This window comes from Chinchilla lanigera, unplaced genomic scaffold (assembly GCF_000276665.1).
Source record: "Chinchilla lanigera isolate Chin_1 unplaced genomic scaffold, ChiLan1.0 scaffold00159, whole genome shotgun sequence".
In the NCBI taxonomy this organism is placed as follows: domain Eukaryota; kingdom Metazoa; phylum Chordata; class Mammalia; order Rodentia; family Chinchillidae; genus Chinchilla; species Chinchilla lanigera.
The window spans coordinates 706317-720006 of record NW_004955560.1 but is presented as its reverse complement, the minus strand read 5'-3'; the positions used below and the strand labels follow the sequence as shown (position 1 = coordinate 720006).

The following is a 13690-nucleotide window of genomic DNA, read 5'->3' as shown; positions in this document are numbered from 1 at the left end:
GTAACATAAAACTACTCATGATCTGCAAGAAAACCTGGAAGTTCATGCAAAGTTATTTTCACTTGCATTAGTAAATTGCTTTTGTGTTTTAATATATTACATACACTACATATGTTTTACATTGAGATACACAATACTCCTTCCCTCTACCATCCTCTGTACAATCATTGTCACCTTCTGCCACAGGGCTTTACCCTGGACTCTAGGATGGAGGGCCTATGCTGGAAGAGGAAGGAAAGGCAGAGAAATGACAGATGCTCTGATTTACCATGGCCCACGCATGACTCTGCTTTGGTGAAATTAAGATGCTTCAGTTGGCCATGTATTTCCTTTCTAAAATTCTAAGATGTATACTAAATAACCAGTAACTTAGAAATTGTGCGTTATCAAAAAACAAAAACGCATGACTGTACCAATTCCCTACTGTAAGTAATGTGGGCCACTGCATAAGACCAGAACACCATAACTACCAACACCATCACCGCTACCACCTGTGATTGCTCTCCAAATTTAAATACACTGATAAAAAGATCCCTTTAAAATTGTAATGCAGGCCAGGTTCCTCTTGTCTTCCTAAGGTTTCTGAAGATGACCTTGTGATATAAGTTAAAAGTCACAGTGTTTAGAAAGATAAATCTATGGCCCTGCCTTGCTAATCTCTCCTCTGCCCTAGAGCCAGTTTTTATAGGCTATTTCCTTCTGTCTGCGTCTCACAGGATACCCTCCCCCATTGAATGTCCACCTGCTTCCCATTTGACTGCAGCACTGCAGAAAGCTCCTCTATCCGGAGAAACAAGAATCCACAGAATTCTTCAAAAAGAGGCAGCAGAGGAGCATAGACTGTGCTCCCTCATACTTTAGAGCAGTGATCCTTGGTTGGAAGCCAGGTTGCTCTGCAGGGAACCCGGGCGATGCCTGCTGACCCTGCTGGCTGTAGATGGAACTAAGGGTGGAGGCCAGGCTGCTGCTACACATCCCGCAAGGCACACATCAGCCCCACCATGTGGGTGACCCAGCCCAGTGTCCACGGTACCCAGATGGGACAACTGCCTGGGGACAAGCGAACAGCCACAAGTCCAGGGACCATGGTGACATCCACGCAAGACTTACGAGGCAGGAACACTTGGTGCACTTGCTCCCTTCTGGCCGAAACTCCTCTCCCTCTCGGTACTGCACGCCTTCAAACACGCAGCCTGGAAAGCAGAGTGGAGTTCAGAACCAGGCAGGAGCAGCGTCCTTGCAACACGGTCCTCCCTGCCCTGCTCACCCACCCCCACCCCAACCCCAACCCCAACCCCAGCCACCCAGCAGTATCCTCTTAGGTCAGCGGACACCTGTAGAGTAAAATAGAGCATGAGAACGAGACGCTGGCATAGGACCGGAAATCTCAAAGATGCCAGGAAGTTCAGGGGAGCCTGAGTCAGCCTGTGGGTACAGTGCAGATGCACAGCAGGGAGCCCCACCCTGTGCTCCTGGAGTGCTGTCATGATCATGCTGGCCATTCCTGGGACCCAAACCCCAGAGGGACCAGGAGAGGCTACTGGAGGCCAGGGAGGGATCAACCATGGGATCAAGAGCTGATGCAGCCAGGAGCTTCCAGTTTCTACCTCCCGCACCTGATCCCCTCACTTCCCCAGCAACCTCACAGAGCAGGGATGCCATTCCTCTCTCCACACGTGAGGGGAATGTGGCCCTAAGGGAAAGTAATTCACCCTGCTCACAGGTGGCTGATCTGGGATTCAAAGTCGGTTCTGAGGCTCCTTCTGTACTGTGGAGCAAACCCAGTGCAAGGGCAAGAAAAATGTAGAGGTGGGGTTGGCAGTGACCCCGTGGGCCTGCAGCCCCATCAGGATGTGATAAAGAGCTCTGGCCCCCACCAAGACTGGCCAATGAAAGGATCAAAACCCAGGATGTTTCTGCTCATCAGAAAGATGCTTGGGTCACTGCCATATTCTAAAGCAGAATCACAAGTGACCTGCAGTACAGGCTGGCTGCTAATTCTATCATGTGGGCCATGGAGGCTGTTGGTCACTAGCCAACTTCCCCAGGACTGTCCTCTCAAGGCAGTTGGTCAGAGCTGGGATCACACTCATAGTGCTGGACAGTGAGCTGCTGATGGGCTCTTGTGCAGGACACAGAAGTGCCCCAGGCCCATTGGCTAAAATTGTCAGCAGAAGACCTCCACTTATGGAGCATCTGGTTCCCAATGAGGAGTGAGCACTGCCCCTCCTGCCCCATCTTAAAGCCGGGCACCATCCTCTATTCCACAGAAAGATGTGTAGACAAGTACTGCTGAGTCTGAAGCCAAAAAGGCAAGTAAAAGTGAATTTTAAAACTGTTCCAGGAATAAGATCTTTCCGATACCCACACCCAAAGCCAGCGCCAGCCACCCTTCCTGTTTTCAGTGACATGGAAGACATGGTAAGCGTGGTCCCTGGTGGCTGTGTCTCAGCAGTGTTCATAAGTGGCAGATGCCCAGTCGCCTCTTTACAAATGCACATCCAACAAAATGTCTCCAATCCGTTCGTGTGTTTACACCTCTGACTCTGACATCCGGATTGCCAGACAGACTAACCACAGCAATCTACAGTGACACTGAGGTCAGGGGATTTTCAGAGGAAATTCTGTTCAAATGGTTCCCATGACAACCCACCATCCTTGAGCAAAGAGCCAGACAGAGGGGAAGGAGCAGACGGGCAGAAATACCCTGAAATCAGTTTCTGGAAGAAACCGACCACAGACCAGGAATGGTTGCCATCATGTGCAGTGCCATGCCCTGGTTAATGACAGACACCATCCCCCTGGATCCAAGGACATGGCCGAGGCCTCTGCTGCATTGAGGCTTGGTGCAGGGCTCTCCATGACAAAGGGTAAAGATGGCTTCTGAACTCTGAAGGTGGCTTCTGAACTTTCCCATTTGCATCCCAAACACTGTCCCTACAATTGAAGCAAAGGGGCAAAATTGAATTCCGACCTCCTAACCTAGGGCTCAGAGCCTCCCAGGTGTCATGGGCTGGCATATGGCCCTGGCTCACCAGCTTTTAAAGATGGTACTGAGCTGGGCACTTCCCACAGTATGCAGTGGGGTGACAGGAGAGCAAAGTGTGGAGTCCTCTGGTCCTCGCTCACTCAGGAGCATGGCAGGCACTGCTGTGACCAACACCTCATCCATTTCTGAACAGTGGTGAGGACTCAGGACCACAACGTGTGTGATTGTGGAGCTTCACCCTTTCCTTCCTGAGAACTCAACCAAAGCATGGAGTAAAGAAAAGTGCTCACACAGGAGCACTCAGCTGCTGAGATAAATCACGCTGCCGTGTGTGTACCATGTTTCACAGGCAGAGTGGACACAGGTATCTCCTGAGTGAGAGGATGCTACCCACAGGGAGGGGTGCTGGGTTTTAAGGGCTTCTTGCTGTTGTTCCTGCTCCTTGTGAGTCCCTGGCTGTCAGCAGGAGGCTCTGAGTGGATTCTGCATTGATAAGGCAACTGTCTGCTCCACACAGCTGAATCTACAGGTAAGAGCTACCATAATCTTTAAATCTGTATGACAAAGTTTTCTCTGTTATCCATCTCCAGTTTGACCATGTATAGAAATCACCAGGGAGGCTGGGTTCCCCCACCCAGATTCTAATGTACTTGGGCTGAGCTGCAGCCTGGGTACAAGATGCAGCACTTAGGTTCCCAGGAAATTCCAGGGTGCAGCCTAAGAGAGCAACTCATCCACTTGGCAAAGATCTCACTGACGTTCAAGGATGTGGTAACCTGATGCAAAACATTCCATGCGTCAGGAGGGAAAGTCACTGGGCAAACTGTGACAGACACAAAATAACTGGATTATGGAAAGAATTAGTGTAGTTGTAACCAGCTTTTGGCTTTCATATGAGCTCATCAATAACAGAAGCTGCACAGAAATCCCAGTGTGAAAGGAAGCTGAATGAAGAATGTGCAAGACACGAGGAAGTCAGAAGAGGGGGGACCTGTCTGTCCTTGTCATTCAAGGACCAGAGAAGACCGAATTCTGAAAAGGACTCAGGTCTACCACATGGAGGTGCCCATGTCTGCAGAGGAGCCCCCAGGACCTTCACCGCTTCACAGGAGGCTCAAAGAAGAGCAGGGCCTCAGGGTCACCCTGCAAAGCAGAGTACTGGTCGTATTGTTACCAGTGAGGAGCAGTGCTCAGAGAAAACCCCAAGCACAGAACATGTGTCCTAGATGGTCAGCGAGTGCTTAAGAGATCAGAAAAATGTCTGACCTCAAAGTCCCAGGCTTGTGGGAAAGGGCAAGTGGAGCTGCAGGAGGCCTTGGCAATCCCCTGAGGGAAAGTGGGAGGAAGGATTTGGCCACTAGAAAAGAAAGAGCTCTTCGCTGTCAACTAGGCCAGGCCTCTCTACAAAAGACAGTGGGCCCAACTTGTGGAATCACACGGAAAAGAACAGCAGTGAAACCCGAAGCTAAATTCACGTGGGACACAGTTCTCAGTTGTCAGAAAACATCTGATTGCCTTATCACCATGGCAAGCTCCGGCCAAGACACCACAATACGAAGTGGTAAAAAGACATTTCTGGAAGCAAAGGGAAGCTACTGTGGACCCAGGAGTGGACAGAAGGCCTCCAGGCTCAGAGAAGCCAACAGCCAAGACCTACAAAACACTGCCCTCATGCCGCCCTTGCCATGCCCTTCAGGAAAGGGAGAGGAAAGGTTTGGGTCATCATCCTGCAGAGGAGGAGGAGTGCACCCTCTAACACCCTTAGGTGTACAGAGGCCCAGTAAGGAAATTCAGCAGGCAAAGGGAAATGGTGCATTTCCAAGGGACACAGAGATTTCAAGTCTTGCCCTGCGCAAAGGGCCTCTTGGCCTCCCAATTCCTGAGGATGCTACCTGGACAGGTGGGGCAGCAGGCTCCCTGGTGCTCCATTGGGTTTCTACAGTGAATGACACAGTGCAGCTGGGACTCTGTGACAACGCCTTCCTGCAAAAGAGAGCACACAGTCAGCCAGGATGCCTGTCAAGGAGCTAAACTTCAGGAAAGTAACCAAGCAGAAGAACCCAAACCCATGAAGTGTGCAGTGCGGTAGGCATCAGGCCCAGGAGGACTCGCACAAATGAGGTATGATCCCCTTATTCATGTCTACTGATGCTTTTGACTTCAGAGGACAAACACCATCACCTCCCCTTTTCCTGGCCTTGCGCTCTCTCCTCGGCCCTGCTTTCTTCCTTTTATATCTCTTTTAAAGACTTTCTTGCTGTCTGTTGGTAGCTGGCAGAGTCTAGCTGCTCATTCACAGTTGTCTTATGTTTTCAATGCTGGCTGTATTTTCTATCACTGTTCTTATACTTCAAGGCATTAGCTCTGGAGCACGGAGACCCGAGTAGCATCCAGAGGTCCCTGAGTCATATAAGTCCTGACCGTCCTTCTAGAAACAACTAGACCAGCTCTGCAGTCTCAGAAACATCACTAGGTCTCAGTCAGAGCCTGAGTCTCCATTTTTCCAGCATCAAAGGAAGAGATTGGACAAACTGTATCTGAGTTCATACTGAAAACGTCAAACACAGACTTTAGGTTTTAATCATGAAATCAAATGAGTCATTTGCAAACTGCAGAGGTTACTGCTCATGGGACTCCAATACCCACAATATTTTAAAATTAATTTTCAGTGTTGGCCTCTGAAGAGTTTTTTCTACATTCTCTACCCACTTCATAAATGAATGTGTATTTCTGTTTATGTGATGTGTTTCATTTTGTTTGGAAGGTGTGCATAGCAAGCTGAAAATGGAGGTGAAAATTTGACATGAAACCATTTCCTTCATTGTGCCTGCTACTGTGTCATCCCAACCTACCACAGAGCTATATCCTAACTGTCTACACACCAGGCCTGAGGTGTCCACCACCAGGGGAATTTATTGTGCTGTAGATCACATTTGGGAGAAAAATCCAAACTATCGGTAACAGACAGCATCAATAAAGGACCCCTGCTTAGCTACCTAAGTGCAGAACGCTAAGACCCGGGGTCAGTTTGCCTTCAGTCTTTCCAATCCAGATGGATGCTCATTTGGTTCCCAGCATGAACTTCTTGTCTGTTATCTTCAGATCATCCTCTTCCATCGATAAATTAAAAGTGAGAAAATACAGGTAAATTTTCCACCATTAGAACTCCTTTTGTCGGGGGATATGAGAAAGTGGAATTAAATGCAAGTGGAAGGAGACTAGATTATTGGGTTTGCTGGCTCCTGTTTGGTTCCTGGTTGTACCTGTGACAGGTGGGCAGCTCCCAGGAACATTTTTAATGGGAGTCTCGCTTACTGCCTGCAACCCCAAATGAGATCATTCTTGTCCCATTTTATGGAGAGTGACAGAAATGCAGAGAGGTTACCTAACTAGTTATGTGAGCAGCATAGTCCAGGCTTCACTGCCTGCCTGACACTGCGTCCTCTGTTACTGACCTCCTACCCTCAGAGGAGCTGCAGAGAGACTGCAATTACATCATTCCTGGAAAGAACAGGAGACCTGCCCAGCAGAAGTTGGTGAATGATCACTTCTGTATCCTCCTAAAGAAGGAAGCATGAAGGCGGGCATGGAAGGTACTGGTGGGCAAAGGCTCACGTTTCTGTGACACCTTCACAGAGGTTTGCTCTTCTTACTGAAGGAAACAACCCCTTACTAGCTAGCAGGGCTCAGGGAAAGTTTTAGCACAGGAGGAAGAAGGAAGGGTGAGGTTCACCTCTGGAAGGTGACTTCCCCTTTCTGAGCCCTGCTCTGCAGCTCTGGTTTCCCGACTTTTCTGATAATAATTTGATCTGTGTGCCCATGATCAAAGATAACAGGCAACAGGAGTCTCACTGTTAACCGCTGTAATGGCTTAATGTGTTTTTCAGGCAGCACAATATTCCCTGTTGCATGATAGTTTTTATTTAATGTAAGCAACATCTTCATCCAAAGGCAGCAAAAGTGACCCTGGTCCAAGTAACCTGTGGATTTGCAGGACCTTTGGTTGTTTATAGGAATGTGACCCCAGATCCCAAAGGGCATGTGGTCCTCTTATTTACCAAATACTAGAAACATGGCTCTCAGTTGCCCCTGTTAAAGAGTAGAAATTTCACTGACCAAGAGGCAGGGCAAAAGGAGAATTATTTATATGATCTGAAGAGATATTAAGGTAAGCTGAGCACCGTGGGTCATGCTCATAATCCAGCTACTCAGGAGGACCACAACTTTGAGGCCAGTGTGGACAATTTAGAAAGATCCTGTCTTAAAAAATAAAAAGGGATAGTGATGTAGCTCAGCCATTGAGTGGGTTGAACACATCTACTACATATGAGGCCCTGTGTTCAATCCCCAATACTGAAAGAAAAAAAAAAAAAGGTAGAGATGGAAGGGTGCAAATTTTGGAAATGTTACAGGCTTCTGGTGTCATTAAAGTCACAGTTCTTGTTCCTTTGTGCCAGAAAGCTGACTGAATTTATAATGTGGAGTACAAAACTCAACAAACTGTGATTGATTCAATGAATCTATTGTTTATATCCATTTCACTACTGCTTAGTTTTGCAAATATCTTAGACTCACTGCATAAACAAGCTGAACATTTAATTGAATGAAGAACTGAAGATCTATTGTAGGTGTCTAATGAGAACCTGACTACATAAAACACAGATTTCAATACACTAAATATAAATGTGCTTGAGATGAGATGGGAGAGAAACATCCATTATATTCACCTTCTGGCCTCCTTCAAATGCACATGCAATACTGGGATAATAAGGGATTTTGGATAAAATGATTTAACAGCACCTTCTCTACAGATAAGGATTTTTAAGTAATGTTAAAGTTCAAAGACTGTTATTCTTTTGAACAGGTTATTTCTACATAGAGAAGAAAATGAGTTTGAATCTTGGATTCTTCATTGCCCCTTGGTCTGTTGTGCTGCGTTCTATGCCTGCTGGCATCAGAGCTGTGTGGGATCACTGCTGTTGTCAGAATCCACAAGGATCAGGCACAATGGGCCCCTTAGATGCTGAACTGGTGGTTCTTAGATTTGTCAGGTTGAAATCACTGAGGTTACAGTGTACTAATTGCTTCACTTTAATACAGTTTACAGATTGGCTTCTGCTCAAAATCTTTCTAAATCAAAGAAAGAAAACATATCTTGTCTAACAATACCTCCTTTCTGCTAAGAAGGATTCATGCTTTGCTCAAAGATGATTTCACAGGAAGACATGTATTTCCCCCAAGGACATATGCATCTTCCGGGAGTTCTTCCAGGCACAGTTTACAATGGCAGCCCACTCTGCTGTGTTTCTGGAAACAAGTCCTACACAATATCCATCCTGTACCTGTCGTGTTATGGCAAATGTCACAATAATGTCATAATAAACTACAAGATTGCAGTGGGGGGAGGGGTTGCATTTGTTTCTCATTTTTGTTTAGCTGCTTGGGTTTCACTCTCAGTTGGCTGAAAGCAGCTGCTGCAGACTCTCTCTGGGCTGTTTTTACTGGATTTTACCTGGCACTGGTGCAGGACACAGGGCTTGGCTGGGCTCTGCCACTCAAAGGAGCTATTGTAGGTCTTTCCTTCATATGTGCAGCCTGGATGTGAAACAGAGTGAGAAGACAGGTCAAGAATGAATGTGGTTTCCTTTACCTCTGGAGCTTCTTGTTTCACATCAATTTCACCAAGATGCTAAAGCACTCATTCATTCTTTTAATCTTACACATAAATAGGCCCATGAAATTGTTACCACTTGCCTTGACTGCCAAAAACAGGTACAATGTACTCCTTACACAGGTGTCAGTCCCTGTGGTTTAGAAGTAATACAATTTGACAAATAGACTAACTCATCATAGCCCCTTGTTAAACATAAATATATCTCTATAGGATATGCCTACTCTGAAATATATATCTTTCAATCAGATAGGACTATAAAACACATTAAATGTCATTTACTCTCATGTTTTTCTGTTATGGGACAGCCTTCACCCATTAAGACTAATAATGACTCTGTTCATATTTCCAATTCTGTTGGACTTTCCTTCAACTGTGGCATGTTGAACACATCTCAGGTATACCTTATAACCCTACTTGTCAAGCAATAGTAAAACAAACCAATGGGCTGCTGAAGACCCAATTATTAAAACAAAAAAGGGGGATTGTGGAGATGCTCCCTCTACAAAAACAAGTGTTTAAGCACTATTTATTTTGCATTTTTAAAATTCAATTCAGAAAGTTTCACTGCAATAGAGAAACATTTTATTCCCACAAAGGACAGGCCAAAACCATTGGTCCTTTACTGTTATCCACTGTCAGGTCCACAATGGCTAGACCCAATAGAATTATTAACCTGAGGAAGTGGATATACATCTGTTTTGTCATCCATAGGCCCTCTTTGAGTTCCTATGAAAGCTGTTCATCCAGGCCACACGGCACCAGGTGAGACACTGCAAAGCACAAGAATTCCCTTCACTGCTGAAAACCTGTTTCTTACAGTGACTGTGCAAGTCACTTATAACTTCAAAATTACAAAGATAAAAAGCCTCCTTACCTTTCTGAGCTTGCTGACATATATACCTCAAGTAAGTGACATGATTTACTGGGCTCATGTTTCTACCTCACCTATTTTTGACCTACTTACATGGGGAGACCCAAGACCATCTCTTCCCTGTAATGATAACTTATGTACAGACAGAGCTTAACTGCCATCTCTTGACTCCCTAAGGGACTGCGGGAGGGACACCAGCCACTCTGGCTATTCCAGCAGTTGATGTCTGTTACCCCACACATGGTATTTCCTGGCAGAGAAAACAAATCTCCACTATGCATAGTCACCACTACCAATAGCAGTTAGTGTGTTCCCTTTTGTCCTGAATGGTACATAACCTATAGGAGGATGCCCTAGATTTGGAGTGGCTTTCATGCCAGTCTACTGATTTCTCCACTATTTATTTTGCTTATAATCTAATCCTAGAGTACTGGAGACCACATAAGTTGATGGTATTAAGGTCTATTCTAAGATTATATTTTGCCTTTTAATTACACTGGCAGCCCATCTTTACGAAATTTTAAAGTTGCTGGACCCTTGTTATGCTTCTTCTCTGGCACTTACTTTTCCCCTACTGAGAAATCCTTCTAATACCTACCTATTCCCTTCTTCCCATGTATTATAAGAATTGGTAATTATCAACACACAGATGAACTGATCTGCCCATGACACTTCTGACCATGTTATGAACTCTACTTCCCATCCACATATTCTAGCCCTTGTTAACTGCAAACCCAAGATAACTAAATATAATGTCTTTAGTCATTGTTAGAGACCTTTTAAAGCACTTAATATCTCCTTCCCCGCTAATGCCACCTTAACTCCTTGTGTTACAAGTAATATTTCTCAACTAAATATTACACACATTATGATACTCAATCAGCCGAAGCATGGCTCCCCACCAATCTCACTCAAGAGTGGATGGGAAATTCAACCCCTGAACAATTACCTCAGTGTTTGAACATATCATAAAACAGTGCTTTCTGGGCATTTTGATTGTAAGTATTGTCGTGCTACTGCATTAGCCGCTACTATGGAGACTGCGGCAGCTGCTCTGACTCATTCTACCCAAACCGCTCAAACTATGAACGGCTATTTCCAAAATGTTACCTCAGAATTACTGATCAAACTAATAATGATAAAGCAATTCTACAAAGACGTGGCACCCTTGAGGCATCTGTCAACTGACTCTGTAAACAACAGACCCCATGGATACACATTCAACCTACTTATGACATTGGGTTCATTCAACGTGCATTACTCCTACTCCTTTTCATTATTCTTAATCTTGGGAAAAGGTACAATGTCTTTTCCACAGTGCCTTTCATATGGATCTGGACTATTTTACTACAAGGCTGACTTCAGCTCCAACTTCATAAACTTCTAGTGGAGGCTCACAACATTACTGGATCATCTCAATGATATTGTGTATTGGTTGGATACCAAGCATTGGTTTTCTGGTCTCAGCTTTCACCTTTGGATCCTTAAAGCTACTAGAATAATCTTTTTTCTGCTCTTTCTTGCAGTTCTAAGAGCACTCAGCATGCTGTTTCAAAGGATCCTCTTGCAGAAGCCATGATGACGTTCCTGCCCCAAGCCCATACCCCTCTACCCTGTACTCTCCTTCCTTTGCCAAATCTAAAATATAAAACAAAAAGAGGGAGTTACAGGGAGATACTGCCAAAAGAAGTGTCTGAAGTGAATGAGAAAGAAGAAGGTGCTCTCTGGAGATCAGCTCAGGATTCTTGGAATGAATGGGTTCACTTTAGGGCAAATTTGCTGGACAACAGTCAGCAGAATTAAAAGGAGGTTATACAGCAGTATACCAGAACTCAGGAGACTGAGGCAGGAGGATGCCATAAGTCTAAGGCCAGCCTGGCACACATAGTGAGTTCAAAGCCAGCTGAAACTATGTAACAAGACCCTGTCTCAAAAAAACAAAACAAAACAAAACAAAGACACAAAAAACAACCTTAGTTTCAGAAAATGCTTTGCCTGCTGTGTTCCTACTACAGTCTCCAGTAAGTTTGCCTAGATTGGATGGGCATATTTCATGATGTCATATCATAAATCATCCTGCTCCCTTCCTATCCCTTGGGCAAACCTCCTGCAAAAATGTTTTCTTCTATTTTTTTGTTCTTATGTCTTGAGTTATAAATACACTATTACAATGGTCTTGGGCTGCTGCTGGGTCCCTGAGGCTTTCTCCCTCCTGAGCATAAACAGCCACTCTGGGTTTCTCAGACTGAACTAAGTCTTGTCTCCAAGTAATCTTCTTCATCCTTTATGCAACCATGATCACACATGATGACATGAACTCTCAGCCAAAATGTCTAAGATCATGACTTTCGTTTACACTTACCAAAGGGTAAAAAGTACCAGAACCAACTCAACACTGTGAAAGGAAGAACCTCACAGGAGATTAAATGAACTCAAAATCACTCAAGATCAAGAGGGAAGTTTAAAGTATGGTAAGAAATAAAAGCGGAAGTCAAAGTATAGAAATTGACTGCAAATTCTACGCCTGTCTGAGACACTTGAACTGTTACTGTCTTTATAAAACCTTTACAAAACCTTTCAAGTCTTAACCAATTTTAAGGGTGATGACTATCCATTTCACTTTTATTTTACTCCTTGTTATCAAAGTAAACAAGTCTGAAACTACCAAGGCCTGAATTATTACCCATCAGCATAACAAAACAGAAGCCATACTTATTCATTGGCGAAGACAGAAGTTAAAGGTTAGTGATCCTCAAAAGAAGGAACAAGCCAGTTAAGTCCCTGGAAATGAGTCAAAGAAATAATGGTGTGAACAACACAGCTTCAGTCTTGATTCAGTCTGTACAAATCACACCCTCCATACTTTGGGTTTCACTTTTTGGGAAGATGCAAGAGTCCACTAGGCAGAAAGATTCATTAGTAAGATTCTAAAATGCTTAATCCAATAATTACAGAGGGAAGGATACACAGCGAGGACCATGCAGAAACTAAAGAGCTGCTTCACCGCAGCAGGGATGCACTTCTGGCTAGTGAAGCAACTTCAGTTCACACAGGCTTCTTTTGTCTGAGACGCAGAAAAGACTCAAATTCATGGGTTCTTTCAGATATCACTGCAGCACATCCTCAACCACACATCCAGGACTTTCAAAATGTTCAATAAATGTTTTGTTAGAGTCAGAGCCATGATGTGAGTTCTCCAAGAATGCTGAATAACTGTAAAGAGCTCAGTAACACCCTGCTCTCCTGTTCTACAAATTGAATTACAAAAGTGTACAGCTGATTGGAAACATATTAAGGAAATGCTTTCACTGTATACTTTTTAATTTCCTTTGCCTGAAGTGTTACACAAGTAAACTGTTGGACCACAGGAAACTTTAGCACACTACAAATGCATATGCCAAGCAGAGAATGAACAAAGGACATTTTCAGCAAGGAAAATCAATATAAAACAGTTTGGGCTAGCATGAATCGTACCCTACAAACACACTTACAGTCCATGTGCCCTGTGCATTCTGACCCACTGACACAGACTCATTTGGGTCATAAATAACTTGTTCAAAGAGGTGGAGGTGGGGAAGTCAGAGAATCAAATCCAATTCATGTTAAGTCCAAGTAAATGTGAAATGACAGCCAAGTCTGCCAAGTGGATTTTCCAAAAAGGCTATATATTTTCACCATCTGGATTTAAAAATTTAAGGAAAGGATGATTTTTTTGCTGTTAATAGGGCAGTGAAAGATCCTGCCTTTTTGCTTAGCAGGAGGAAGTGTAGTACAAAACCCATATAAGCCAAGAAGGAAGTGTGGGGCAAGAAACGCTTCCTAAGCAATGACAGATCACATATGATAACGCCTGGAAGCAGCACAGGATTCTTAGATTCTTCCAGTCTACATGGGATAAAGTCTGGGAACAAGTGGTCCACAGTACAAGGAACCAACAGTGTCTACTGCATCCCATCACTGTCTGTTGGGAGCCATGTTCCTCCACCGTGTTTGTGGTAGACTGAAAAATGGTGGTCAATTTGTAATCCCCAGCTGAACTATGTAAGCATGGTGCTGGGTGTGGGAGGCCCACCTGAGGATTATTGCCAGTAGCATAAGAGGCAGAATTGGAGAAGAAAATTAGGCTGTTGGGTGCTATAAGGTGCTGTTGGTTTTT

The 13690-nt window shown here is 44.6% G+C and overlaps 1 protein-coding gene across 1 annotated transcript in view; it reads right to left on the bottom strand.

Moving 5' to 3' along the window:
• LOC102024857 (BMP-binding endothelial regulator protein-like) overlaps nt 1-13690 on the bottom strand; it is a 198500-nt gene that overhangs the window by 148625 nt on the left and 36185 nt on the right. Inside the window, exons 3-5 of the mRNA XM_005412992.1 lie at nt 8502-8584; nt 4882-4972; nt 1111-1193 (exon numbers count right to left, since the gene is read on the bottom strand). Coding sequence (XP_005413049.1) covers nt 1111-1193; nt 4882-4972; nt 8502-8584 — 257 coding nt within the window. The remainder of the gene's footprint in view (nt 1-1110; nt 1194-4881; nt 4973-8501; nt 8585-13690) is intronic.